Source organism: Loxodonta africana, chromosome 13 (genome assembly GCF_030014295.1).
Source record: "Loxodonta africana isolate mLoxAfr1 chromosome 13, mLoxAfr1.hap2, whole genome shotgun sequence".
In the NCBI taxonomy this organism is placed as follows: Eukaryota; Metazoa; Chordata; class Mammalia; order Proboscidea; family Elephantidae; genus Loxodonta; species Loxodonta africana.
Window position 1 is genome coordinate 60187801 of NC_087354.1, and position 13280 is coordinate 60201080.

The 13280-nt window shown below is 39.2% G+C and overlaps 1 protein-coding gene across 1 annotated transcript in view; it reads left to right on the plus strand.

Annotated features, from left to right (window-relative positions):
• Window positions 1–13280, plus strand: part of CCPG1 (cell cycle progression 1) — a 46428-nt gene that overhangs the window by 14267 nt on the left and 18881 nt on the right. Inside the window, exons 2-5 of the mRNA XM_003418324.4 lie at window positions 6283–6353; window positions 8782–8902; window positions 10949–11025; window positions 11967–12171. Coding sequence (XP_003418372.2) covers window positions 6294–6353; window positions 8782–8902; window positions 10949–11025; window positions 11967–12171 — 463 coding nt within the window. The 5' untranslated portion in view covers window positions 6283–6293. The remainder of the gene's footprint in view (window positions 1–6282; window positions 6354–8781; window positions 8903–10948; window positions 11026–11966; window positions 12172–13280) is intronic.

A 13280-nucleotide genomic window follows, 5' to 3' on the forward strand; every position in this document is an offset into this window, starting at 1 on the left:
ACCAGAATGCTCCTTAGAAGCAAGGATGGCGAGACTGTGTCTTATATACTTTGGACATGTTGTCAGGAGGGATCAGTCCCTGGAGAAGGACATCATGCCTTGCAGAGTATAGGGTCCATGGAAAAGAGGAAGACCCTCAACAAGGTGGATCGACACAGTGGCTGCGACAATGAGGTCAAGCATAGCAACGATTGTGAGGATGGCTCAGGACTGGGCATTGCTTCGTTCTGTTGTGCATAGGGTCACCGTGAGTCTGAACCAAACTGGGTGGCACCTAACAACAAGAAATGTTAATAGAAAAAGATTAGAGGGGAAAGTCTTTTGCGGTCTGTTTGATTGGCTTTAGGTGAAAAATTCCCTAAAAGGTGTTTTTCTTCCCTAAAAGATAATTTCTAAGATTGTCCCATCTATTGTCTTTATCTCAGGGCTCAGTTGATGTGTCCTTGTGAGTCCTTGTGAGCCCAGCTTCAGCTGGGTCACGTTTTTTATGCTCAAGGACGGGGAATAATGATTCCAATATTATTTCCTAAATCAATTATTATAATTGGTTTTGACAACTGCCACCTAATGCATTTTAAAATTATATCTTTAGCCTGTAACTCGCTCTTGAACTCAGTCTTCAGTTGCCTCTATGATGTTTCTACTTCTGTGTGATAATCGTTATCTCAAATTTAACATATACAAAATCAGCTTTCTGATTTTTCCTCTCATAACCCAACTCCTTTTGTAGCCTTCCCATGTCAAAATTCAAACCAAACCCGTTGCTGTCAAGTCAGTTCCGACTCATAGTGACCCTATAGGACAGGGTTGAACTGCCCCATACAGTTTCCGAGGAGAACCTGGTGGATTCGAGCTGCCGACCTTTTTGTTAGCAGCCATAGGCCCTTAACCACTATGCCACCAGGGTTTCCTTTCCATCTCAATGACCCTTCAAAGTATATGTACATGTCTCATTTCAGAAATGTCCACTTCTCACCATCTTCACTGCCACTACCCTGGTTCAGGCCATCCTGTCACCTGCATTATTGCAGTCAACTTGTGAATTGTCCTCCTGCTTCTCCCTCTGCCCCCCTAGAGTGCTGTCTCAGTAGGGCAACCAGAGTGATCCTTCATTCTTTTCCTCAATTTTGGTTTCCTCCAGAGTGAAAGCTAAATTCTTAGCATCTGTAAGACCCTACACGATCTGTCCCTCAGCCCTATCCCATTACCTCTTTTTTCATCTCTTCCTATCTCAGGCTAGGTCACTCCACGGCACGCTGCCCACACAGGCCTCCTTGATGTTTCTGAAATGTCAGGCTGGTTTCCAACTTTGCGTTTGCTGTTCAAAACATTCTTCCCCCATTTAACTCAGTCTTTTCGGTCTTTGTTCAAGTGTACCTTCTCAGTGAAGCTTTCCCTGAACGCCCTTGATTCCTGGCATTTTTATTCCCCTTTCCCGCCTTTTCGTAGCAGGAAATGTACCACGTGTTTATTTTGTTTAATGAATAATGCCCCCACTGAAAGGAAATGTACCAGGCAAATGAGATGTTTCAGGCTGTCAATAGACAGAAAGTTCATCAGTGAGGAACATCTCAAAGAGGGAGAAAACCTGGAATTTTATAGAGGCAAGTAGCCAAGGGAGTTCTGAGGAATGGTGGAGGCCTATCTTATCTCTGGAATGTGAGGACAGGGTGGTCTTACTACAGCTAGCCACTTGTCACAAAAGTGGGTGGGGGATTTCTTAACCTTCCTTACCTCTTGGGAGCACCAAACCAAAGCCATTACCAGCAGATAAAGTTCAGTATTGTCATCTAGTAGAATTTTAAGCCCCACCAAGGACCTACAATCAATGCTCATGGAAGCAGCAGCCAGGAAATCAAACGATATATTGCATTGGGCAAATGTGCTACAAAAGACCTCTTTAAACTGTTAAAGGAGACCTGCTTGCACAGTGGTTAAGGATTTGGCTGCTAAACAAAATGGTGGCAATTTTAATCCACCAGCTGCTCCATGGAAACCCTATGGGGCAGTTCTGCTCTGTCCTATCGGGTCACTATGAGTTGGAATCAACTGGACGGGCAATGGCAATGGGTGAAGTGTTAAAAAGCAAAGATGTCACTATGAGGGCTAAGGTGCTTGGTTTTTTTTTAACCCAACCCATGGTAATTTTCTATCGCCTTATATGCATGCGAAAGCTGGAAAATGAATAAGGAAGACTGAAGAAGAATTGAGGCCTTTGAATTCTGGTGTAGGCGAAGAATATTGAATATGCCATGGACTGCCAGCAGAATGAACAAATCTGTCTTGGAAGAAGTACAGCCAGAATATTCCTTAGAAGTGACAGTGATGAGACTTCTCACGTACTTTGGACATGTTATCAGGAGGGACTAGGACCTGGAGAAGGATATCATGCTTGGTAAAGCAGAGGGTCAGCAAAAAAGAGGAGGACCCTCAATGAGATGGATTGGTGCAGTGGCTGCAGCAGTGGGCTCAAGCATAGCAACAATTGTGAGGATGGTGCAGGACTGGGCAGTTTTTGTTCTGTTGTACATGGGTTTCTGTATGAGTCAGAACTGACTTGAGGGTATCTGACAACAGCAGCAACATTCTAAGTACTAAGATTAGGGAAAATACTAGAGGCTTTGGGGATAGGGTCAGGGAATGGTTTAGAAAGGAAGGATGAACACAGGAATTTGGGACTGAGATAAAGACAGTGGGAAACTGATCAGAATATGCAAAGCCTCATCAGTAAGGAAAGAAAGGTTGGGGGAAGGAGGGATGGAGTGAGGATGAGCTGATAGAGATAAAAGAACAGGTATTCAAGCAGGGCATGTGGACATTATCCTCCAACCTTTTGAGAACAGCTGGATTAAGAGAATTCTTTATTAGGTTTGTGATTTCTGCTAATCAAAACTGGCACAGTGGTGTTATGGCAAGTAGGAATCCCCCCCCCCCCATTTGGGCTGAGTGGTAATCTTGTCCAATCTTGTCTTCTCCCAAGACATGAAAACAAATAATTAAACTTGAAGCTTTATTAAAGTGGAGTCACTGATTTGAGAAATTCAGGTAAGAGAAAGTTTTCCGTTCACCAGCAACTGACAACAAAGTTTTCCGAATTTAGAATGTATATTACTTTCTTTTGAAATGTTGTTTAAGTGTTTATTTAATCCCATCAGCTATTAAAGCATCCTTTTGTCAGAAAACAAAAGCTAGGCAGACTGCCTTTTTAAAAGAACTACTGTATTCAAATGGAAATTACCTAGAGAAGAGTTGGGGACTTGGGATTCTTAAATATCCCTGAGGAGTTCTAATAAGCCAGGAGTTTTGAAAGGTTATGAAGAAAATAAAGCACAGGTAATCTCTGGGTGGATGGACCAGCAGTGAGACTGCGGTTGGAGGGTGGGGTGTGCTAGAGAAGGGGAGAAGCTCTGACACGGTGAGGAAAGAATGTTTTTATGCTTCAACCATTTTCTCAAGGCCTTACCATGTCTTGTTCCGTATACGAAATGTATGTACACATGTACAGTGGTTTTCCCTATTATCCAGTCCCTTAACCAGAAACTTAAGAACTATATACTTATTTGGTTCTTCAGTCCTATCATCCCCTTAAAAAACATCTTGAATAACTTCTCAAATCCCTCTTAGCCCTCCGTTCTTTCACCTCATCCATATCAATTCTGGTTAAATTTAGGTACTTGTCTTTTTCATGAGTTGCTTTCCCATCTTAATATGTGGCTGTTAAAAAATTGAAATCTGATCATGGGCATTCCTGCCTAAGATTCTTGTAACACTTGGCCCATGGTAGATTCATTGCCTTTCTTAGAACATTCACATTTTCCGTTTCTGCTCTTGGATTTCTCACTGTGAGTGGTTTTTTCTTTCTGTCTTGGTAAACCCTCCCATTGTCATCAGATCTTCTGAGGCTTATTTACATATATATATATATATTTTCCCCATGAGGAACCAGAAATACTTATTTTTGTGCAGTATCTCTCTCACGGAAACCCTGGTGGTGTAGTGGTTAAGTGCTACAGCTGTTAACCAAGAGATTGGCAGTTCAAATCAACCAGGCACTCCTTGGAAACTCTATGGGACAGTTCTACCCTGTCCTACAGGGTTGCTGTGAGTCGGAATCGACTCGACGGCAGTGGGTTTGGTTTTTGGTTTTGGTATCTCTTAATTTTAGCAAATAATTCAATTTAAAAAACATACCATCTAGTTTGCAGGCCCATTTATAAAGCCTTTGATCATTTCCCTTTCCTCCTGAAGATTTAATTGCTCAGTCTTTTTGTACTTCTTTATATCAATGTATAATTCTTAACTGTTTTAAAAAAAAAACCAAAATACATAATTCTCATACAAATAGCCTATATAAATTTTTTTTTTTTTTTTAGCTTGTGAGAGAACTGGCTGAATTATAAAACTGGTTAAATGAGAAACTGGAGTTTTTACTGTCCCAATTTGATAGGAAATGTTGAAATTGCTAAAGTAAGATATAAAATTGGTTAATATCCTGTATGGTATTTCAAACTATAACCTTTGGGATAATCTCCTGGACAGAAAAAAATGATTTCACCCTAAGAGTTTTCAACAGGTTTTACCTTAAAACTTAGACTTACAAGCTACCTGGACCCTCATCAGTTGTAAATACTGAGTCACCGATCAGATGACATCAGACAAACTTATTAGAAAGGGCTGTGGCATGACATTAAAAGTCATACAGTCATCTTTGTCTTAGTTCAAGTTTTGAATTTATCTGAAAACATGCTAATTTTTATACAAGTGAAGTAGTGACCAACCACTTTGTATTTTATTTCTCTTTTTGAAATATTAATTTGCCATTAATATTCTTCTCAGAGCTTCAGAAATCACTAATGGGTAATTCGTGATACATATTTTTGCCCTGTTCTCCATATTTGACCAGTGGTTCATATTAAATTGTATGCAGTAGGGTTCTATTAGAATATGAACCATTAACTTGAGTCTAACATGTTCACAATATATGTACAATAATAGAAGTGTCATGGATTGAATTGTGTACCCCCAAAATAATCTGTCAACTTGGCTAGGTCATGATTCACTTGTATGATTGTCTGCCATTTTATCCTCTGATGTGATTTCCCTGTATGTTGTAAATCCTATCACTGTGATGTAATAAGATGGATTATCAGCAGTTATACTGATGAGGTCTACAAGATTAGGTAGTGTCTTAAAACAGTCTGTTTTGACATATAAAAGAGAGAAACTAGCAGAGAGACACGGGAACCATATACCACCAAGAAAGCAGCGCCGGGAGCAGAGCGTGTCCTTTGGACCTAAGGTTCCCGTGCTGAGATGCTCCCAGACCAAGGAAAGACTGATGAATCACAAGGACCTTCCTCCAGAGCCGACAGAAAGAGAAAGCCTTCTCCTGGAGCTGATGCCCTGAATTTGGACTTGTAGCCTACTAGACAGTGAGAGAATAAATTTCTCTTTGTTAAAGCCATCCACTTGTGGTATTTCTGTTACAGCAGCACTAGATCACTAAGACAAAAAGCATTTATAAGATTTAGATATGTAGAACAAAGTCAGTGCAATTCCTTTCCCTTTAATGAGCTGGTTTTTAAAGTTAAAATAAGAGCTTGAACTAAAGAAGGGAGAACAAACCAGGCAGAGGAACAACCAGGCAGTCGATGTATGGCTGGTTTAGGACTTGATTCTAGGTTATTGCCAATGGCTACAAGTTTCTAACCAAGCACTGATCTTTTCTTTTGCTATAGTCAACTGAGATATTGCTGACACGGTTATTTTCATAAAAACTGTTTTGATCATGTTTCTTCCCTCCTTGAAAAAGTTCGGTTGCTTCCAGCAGGTAGATGGCCCTTTGCTTGGCTTAGGAGCCCTTCCTTTTCCCACTGCTTGGTTTCTTCGGCAGTGCTTTTCACACTTTACTGTTAATTGAAAAGACAGGCTTTTACTTTTGTTTCTCCCTTGCTCACTGTCCCTACAACCCTAGACTTGTTCAACAATTTTGGTTCTTCTTTCCTCTCAACTCTCCCTGGTCAAACCCAACATTTTCTTTCTGACCCGCTTTCTTCTTTCCAGTAATATGATTGTCCAGACGATGCTGGCTCGGGAAGATACGCGTGTCTTGGAAGTTTGGTGTGTTTGTTCTGTGTGGTACACCTGTGGGTGGATTGTCTCAGTCTCACTTGGAAGGCAGCTGGCCACTTTTCGTGCTTTGTGCTATGTAAAGTGCTTCCTGTATGTTCATAGGATTTTTTAAAAGATGCCATACAAGTTAATATGTTCTTGTGTTTGTAGACACCTGAAACATGTCTGAAAATTCCAGTGACAGTGATTCATCTTGTGGGTGGACTGTCATCAATCATGAGGTATGCTATTTAGTAGTTATAAGGTAATTTGTAATACTAAAGTATATAGCAGTGATGTGAAATATGAGTTCTTTGAAACAAAAAAAAAACAGTTGCTGTCGAGTTGATTCTGACTCAGGGCGACCTCGTGTGTCAGTAGGAACTGTGCTTCATAGAGTTCTTTGAAGGTCAATATTTTTCCATTGTCTGGAGCTTGGACATTTTCCCACACATGTTAAACTGAACCGTTGAAAAGTCTCCATGGGTCAGCATCTTCTACATTATTGTGTATTGCTTTCCTCAGCTTTGAGACATTAGGCAAATATTTATTGAGGGTTTGTTATGGGTCAGGCCCTTTACTTATATTCTCTCATAAAAACAACTCTGTAGTAGAGATTGTTTTCGTGCTCATTTTGCAGTTGAGAAAACTAAAGCTTAGAGTGATTAAAAATAAATTGGCTAAGATTACATAACTTGAAAGTAGCAGAGCCTGGCTTTGAGCAGATCTGAAAGGAGCATGGAGAACGTGTGCCCCGCTACCATTATGTTGGATGTTACCAGCTCTACTTGGTAGTTACTGTGAATTGGTTCTGACTCATGGTGTCCCCATGTGTGCAGAGTAGAACTGCTCCATAGGGTTTTCAAGGCATGGCCTTTGGGATGCATATCACCAGGCCTGTCTTGCAAGGTGCCTCTGGGTAGGTTTGAACCATCAACCTTTTGGCTAGTAGTCAAGCAGTAAACTATTTGAGCCAGGGCCCTGCTACATGATTAGTGCGTAATAAACATGAGCTTATTTTCTGACACTGGTCATATATGTTCATTGTAGAACATTCAGTGCTGATGAACAGAAACAATAAAGTAAAAATCATGCCTATTCAAAGTTTTTACGGATTTATTTATAGTTTCCTTTTGTTTTTAGGATTTCTTAAGCCTTACTTGTTTTCCTTCATTAATAAAATTTTTAAATGATTGTTTTTAGAATTACTTTAAGGCTTGACAATCTGTTAGTCATGTGCTGTAGAAATAACGTTAAACATTACCTTTGCCCGGGTGCACAGTGGTTAAGAGCTCAGCTGCTAACCAAAAGATCTGCAGCTCAAATCCACCAGCCTCTCCTTGGAAACCCGATGGGGCAATTCTACTCTGTCCTGTAGGGTGGCTAGGAGTTGGAATTGACTGGATGGCAGTGAGTTTGAGTTTTTTTTTCTCTGTATAAAAGGTTCAGAATTTAACAGCCGTTATACCAATTGAGATTGAAGTTTTTTTTTCTTTTTTCTAAGCATGAATGACTTCTCTGTTTTTAACTTGTTTTCTACAAAGCTTAGATCAACTTCCACAGCAACTTCTCCTTAATAGAATCAGAGCAAGGCAGCTGTGGGTGTCTTCACTTGGGAAGCTTGAGGACGGGGCAAACCTCTGTGGCATGTAGCTGAGCGTGTCATCAGAGTTTTCTGTATTCTAGATACCCTGTCAGAGTGAATGATCTTCTTTGTACGTTTATCCCTTTTCTTTTACAGATAGTCACCAGGTTCTGCTCTTTTCTTGGTCACGTCTTGTGTGTGTGTGTGTCCCTTTCCTTTCCTGTTGCTACCATTCTGGTTTAGGACGTAACTGGTCTTCCCCGCAACCCCTAAGTCTTACATTCAGAATTAGAGTTCTCTTTAGGGCTTAACTCCAATTATTGTAATTTTTGCTCACCTGAGGTATGTATGTCAGGAGAACGCAGATGTTTGTATTTTATGGATTGCAAGGGAGAAGGCAGAATCAACTTCGTGGTTGTTAACTTTGTTAATTAAGACAGGAGGGAAAAAAAAAATCTCCTAAGATCGCTAATTACCACTAATTAAAGAAGAAAGTCTGAAATCAAAGTAGGAAGGACTACCTCAGAAGAAAAGGTAGTTTAAAATTTAAGCTCACTGCATAATCCTAGTGCTTCTGTTTTAATCCATACCCTTAAAACATTTTTAGTTACGTATTCTGTGACAAGTAGTTATTTGCTTGTGGCTTGTGTGTCTGCATAGGTTGTAAATCTGAATTTTGGATTTGAGTTCTTCATACCCCAGAACACCTAGTAGAGTGCCTTGCCTGTGGTAGTTCTACAGATAATGAGTGGAAATAAATTAACAAAAATAGCTAGCTAGGTTCAGAAACTTTTAGCCTCTGGGATTAAAATTTATTGCTCAGTCACGTAAAATAGAGTGTGGTCAGAGCAAGCACCTTTGGGGCTGACTTGACTTAGAATCTCAACCTGTGACTCCAGTCTGCCATTTTCTCGTCGTAGACCTTTTTAATAGGCTGAATTGAAGGAAAGCCAGTCAGTGTAGATCCTGTTCCCTTGGAGCATGGTGGCTTCTGGGACTTCCAATAGTGGAAGCATCTGCAGTCACTGCCAGCTTTGAGCAGCTGAGAGGCAAATAACTTTTGGTGACTATCGCTTTTTCCCTAGGGGTCTGATATTGAGATGATGAATTCTGAACGTGGTGTAGCCAGTGACAGCCGGGAGCTCACTCCAGAATGTTCGTCTTTAGAGCAAGAGGAGCTACAAGTATTGCAGTTAGAACAGGGAGGTAAGATATTAAAATAGTAATGGATTTTTTAGAGGTTGTAGTGTGGTGTCTTATTTCCAGATGGGCAGCCTTTCTGGCTCATGTCATTGGTCCTTCAGCACAGGTCACTGCACCACTAGAGAGAGTGTGGGTGAGGCCTGCAGAGCCCAGAGGCACCAGGCTGCCCATGGCGTTTGCTGATCTGTACCCACACATGTTTGGGCCTCCAGATTCTACAGTACTACTACGAGTGTAACCAGTGACCAAGTGATTTAACATGAATTTGGCAGTTTATATTTACTTGTCATTATTGGCACTATTAAGACTAGTCATGTACAAAATTATTGATTGATCAAACTCAAAAGGGATTTACTAAGCTCTCAGGCTGTAGAGCACTCTGGTTAGAGGTGTAAGTGGTACTTGGCACTCTGTATTGCATCAGCACTATGAATGCTTCCCCTGGGATTTGACACCCGCATTACTTACATAGAGAAGGGCAGTTTCCCAAATAATAATACAGACCTTATCTTCATGTTTAAATTCTTAAGTTTTAGAAAAAATGCATTAAAATTTAAAGGAAACAGAACATTTCCCCACTTAAGAGAATAAGATGGATGTGTGGAGGCCAGAAATATAATAGATTGTACCTCTTCTTTTTTTTTCAGCCTACATGTTGATTACTTTTCTCATTTGAACAGTGATTCTCAGATATTGTGTCTCAGCGATCCCTTTGAGAACCTCCAAGCTGCGGATGATCTCCCATGAAATGCGTATACACATAAGCCTCACTTACTATCTCATTTTCTGACATTTCACATTTACAATAGTAAAAAAAATATATCTGACTATTTTGCGCATTAACGATGTGTGTCTGCCAGTAAAGAACGCCGAGGTGCAAGGCGATAATAGCACTGGCTATGATGGTTAAGTTACGTTTCGACTTGGCTAGGCCATTATTCTCAGTGGCTTGGCAGTTGTGTAATGATGTAATTTGGCAGTATGTAATGATGTGATCTAATGTGGTCCTCCTCCATTTTCACATAATGCTGATTTTCACACAACAGCCTGGTCTTCGGAACCTAACCATGTCAATAAGTGAGGAATGTGCTCACATAGGAAACATTTCTATACTTCCTCAGGAGTCCTTGGACCCATGTCCTTCTTTGTTGAGGAGTCTTATCTCCAAGTCGTTAGTATTCTTTTAGTGGCTGTATATATAAAACACATGAAAATGGTGTTTCGTCTTTTTTTTATGTTTCTTGGAGGGGTTTAATTACGTAAGATATATTCATGAAAGGGAAAAATAGTGATAAACAAAGTAAATTTAAAACCACCTATAACTCTTATCTGGAGATAACTGCTGTTATCATTTGGTTTGTGTCCTTTTTGTACATAAATTTATCTGTTATACTTGTTTTAATACTTTTTAGCTCTGTTAACATTTTATAACTTTTTAAATTAAAAACATGGTATTGTGAACACAGTATTCTGTTTGTCCATTTTGCCTTTAAAATAATTCTTGTATCTTCTGTAGTGACACTGTATTGTTTTTCCATGTTCTTTGCGTCCTTGTTTTTCATAGTTTATTATAAAGCATTTGTAATTTCAAGCCATAATTTTGATTCCTGTGTTACCAGGCATTGGCAGTCTTTAGAAAAATGGTACATTTAGGAATTTTGAATGAACTTAAAAATTCAGGAAGTACAACATAGTATCTGAGAATGGCTTTTCCAAACACCTTGGATTAAGAAGTACTTTGGTATTGCAACATAGAAATTTTATTTATTTAGTTGAATTAGCTTTGATTTGAGTTATTGGTCTTGAATTCAATTTAGAATTTAAAATTATCCCTTGGGACAATTTCAGATAACTATATTTGAAATACAGAGACCTTTTCGGCAATAGTATGGTGACGCTTACAATTGTATATGACATTTGATTAAATATACTTTAATAAACTAGGAATAGATTTTAATCTACCAACATTATAATTATATGTAGACTACAAAAAGTCAGCAAAGTGTTTTAAATGAAGAAATAATTTAATTGATCTTTGTTCTATATCAGAAAACAGCCAAAATTGCACAATGTTAACGGGAGAAACTACTTATTCAGCTGTGGAAGAAACCAAGTCAGCAGTTGAGGTAGGCTTACGTTTTACTCCGTGGATATGTGATAAACAGCATTCCTTAGGTAATACATGCAAAGTGTTCGTTTCCTAGATGTGCTTTCTATTCCTTTTTGGATTATAAGCAACTTTGAAAAGTTCGAGATTCCACAGATTGGTCAGCTTTAAGGTTAAAGTAAGCTTTTATTTTGACTACAGATTAAATGAGACATATTTTGATTTAGAAGTGATGTCTTGGTAACGTGTTAAAGAACTCTTCTTTTAATCTCTAATTAATTTTTTTTGGAGGAAGGTTACATTCTTGAGTTACGTTGGGATATTAAGCTATTAGGGTTCATATCTAAAATGAAGGTTAGTTTTTCAATTTGAGAACAAAATGAATCTTGGCCTTTGGGATTTTACTTCTTGATAAAACTGGGTAGCCAGATGATCTTTACATGGTGGAGCTGTCGGAGTTTATTACGTATATAATCAGAAAGATTTCGTCAGTCTTTATGGGTTCCCTGACTGCAGAGTTTACGCTTATATAAACCCTTGAAACTGGTGAGAGAAATAGAACTCTCTCTTTTCTGTAGTTGGTGGGGAGCAATGGTGGGCTGCTCAGTTTCTGCATCTGTCTAGGAAAATGTCCAGCCTGGTCTGATTCGTGGAGCTGCCAAGGGATTTGGTGGTGTTGATCCCAGAAACCCTGGTGGTGTAGCGGTTAAGAGCTACAGCTGCTAACCAAAGGACCAGCAGTTTGAATCCACCAGGTGCTCGTTGGAAACTGTATGGGGCAGTTCTACCCTGTCCTTTAGGGTTGCTATACGTTGGAATCGACTCGATGGCAACAGGTTTGGTTTTGGTTTTTTGGTATGTTGACCTCAAACTGTCATAACACCTTGAGCTTTGTAGAAAATACAAGGCCCTTAGATAATTGTTGGGTTTACTGTCTCTAAAATTAAAATTCTTCTTCAGGCAGAGGAAGAGAAGTCACCTGAAGACAATGTCTATTTTGGAACTGTCAGTGATGATTCTGATATTGTTACCCTTGAGCCACCTAAGTTAGAAGAAATTGGAACTCAAGAAGAAGCGATAATTGTTGAAGAAACACAGAGCCCAGAAGACTTTAACATGGGTTCTTCTTCGAGCAGCCAGTATACCTTCTGTCAGCCAGAAATTGGTAAGAACTGTATAGAGTACACTGATAAGACACTCACGGACTTCTCGAGCCACATATTATAGGATGGCTTGTTTTCTAACCCTGAACCTCAAGTTTGGAATATTTTTGGATAAAACACAATTTTTTTTGTAAAATCTGTTTTATCAAGTGATTTCTTAGACTCTGTGGCCTAGAGTACATCAGTCCTTTGCTCTAACAATAAACACAATCATAAATAAAGGACAAAAATACATCTTTAAGGAGATCTCTTGATGTTTCAGATGATTCAAAATGCATTTGCTATTTTTTAGAACCTTAGACATGTGAGAGATGGAGCCATTATACCTAAAAGGAGAAAGTTAAGATTTTTGCTTACAGTAGTACAAAATTTGTATTATAGAAATGGTGAACATTGTCATTGAAGTCTGTTAGATCCACTCAGTATTTAGTCATTCAACAAACATTTATTGAGTACCTACTGTGTGCCAAACAAGGCTCAAGGAGCTGGCTGCAGAGCAGTAGCCCAAAGCCCCCGACCTCTGGATCTTTCATTTTAGGTTGTTATGGAAGCGTACCCTTTATAAGTCACACTCTAATGCGGTTAATGCCCGTTGTTCAGACAGAATCATCTGAAGGTTAAAGTTGCTGAGCTAATTACTTTCCACAATTCTTCAGCTGGGTTTTAGGAATATGTAATACCTTCCTAGTTGATAAAATATTCAGATATTAAATATATAAATAAAGTTGCTGGAAAATTTCATAAGATACAAACCTGTAATTGACCCACGGCTACTAACCCACAATTGTAATGTGAGGGCGAATTATGGGCGAGACATCTCGAAAAACTGTTAAGGAGTCCAAGAATTTCTTAATTTGATGAAGACATAGGAACATCTAGTATCTGCTGGTAGAAATTTCAGATACTTTTCTTAGCGTTTATTGTTCTTTACTATTTATGTTTGGCAGCTAGAATCAGACAAGTTTGAGTTCCTGCCATTCCAGTTTAAGCTTAAAATATTAAGTAGAGATTTTTACCTCTCTCATTTAATGACCAGTTTTTCCCCCCAGCTGGTGGCACAGTGGTTAAGAGCTTGGCTGCTAACCAAAAGGTTGATAGTTGGAATCCACCA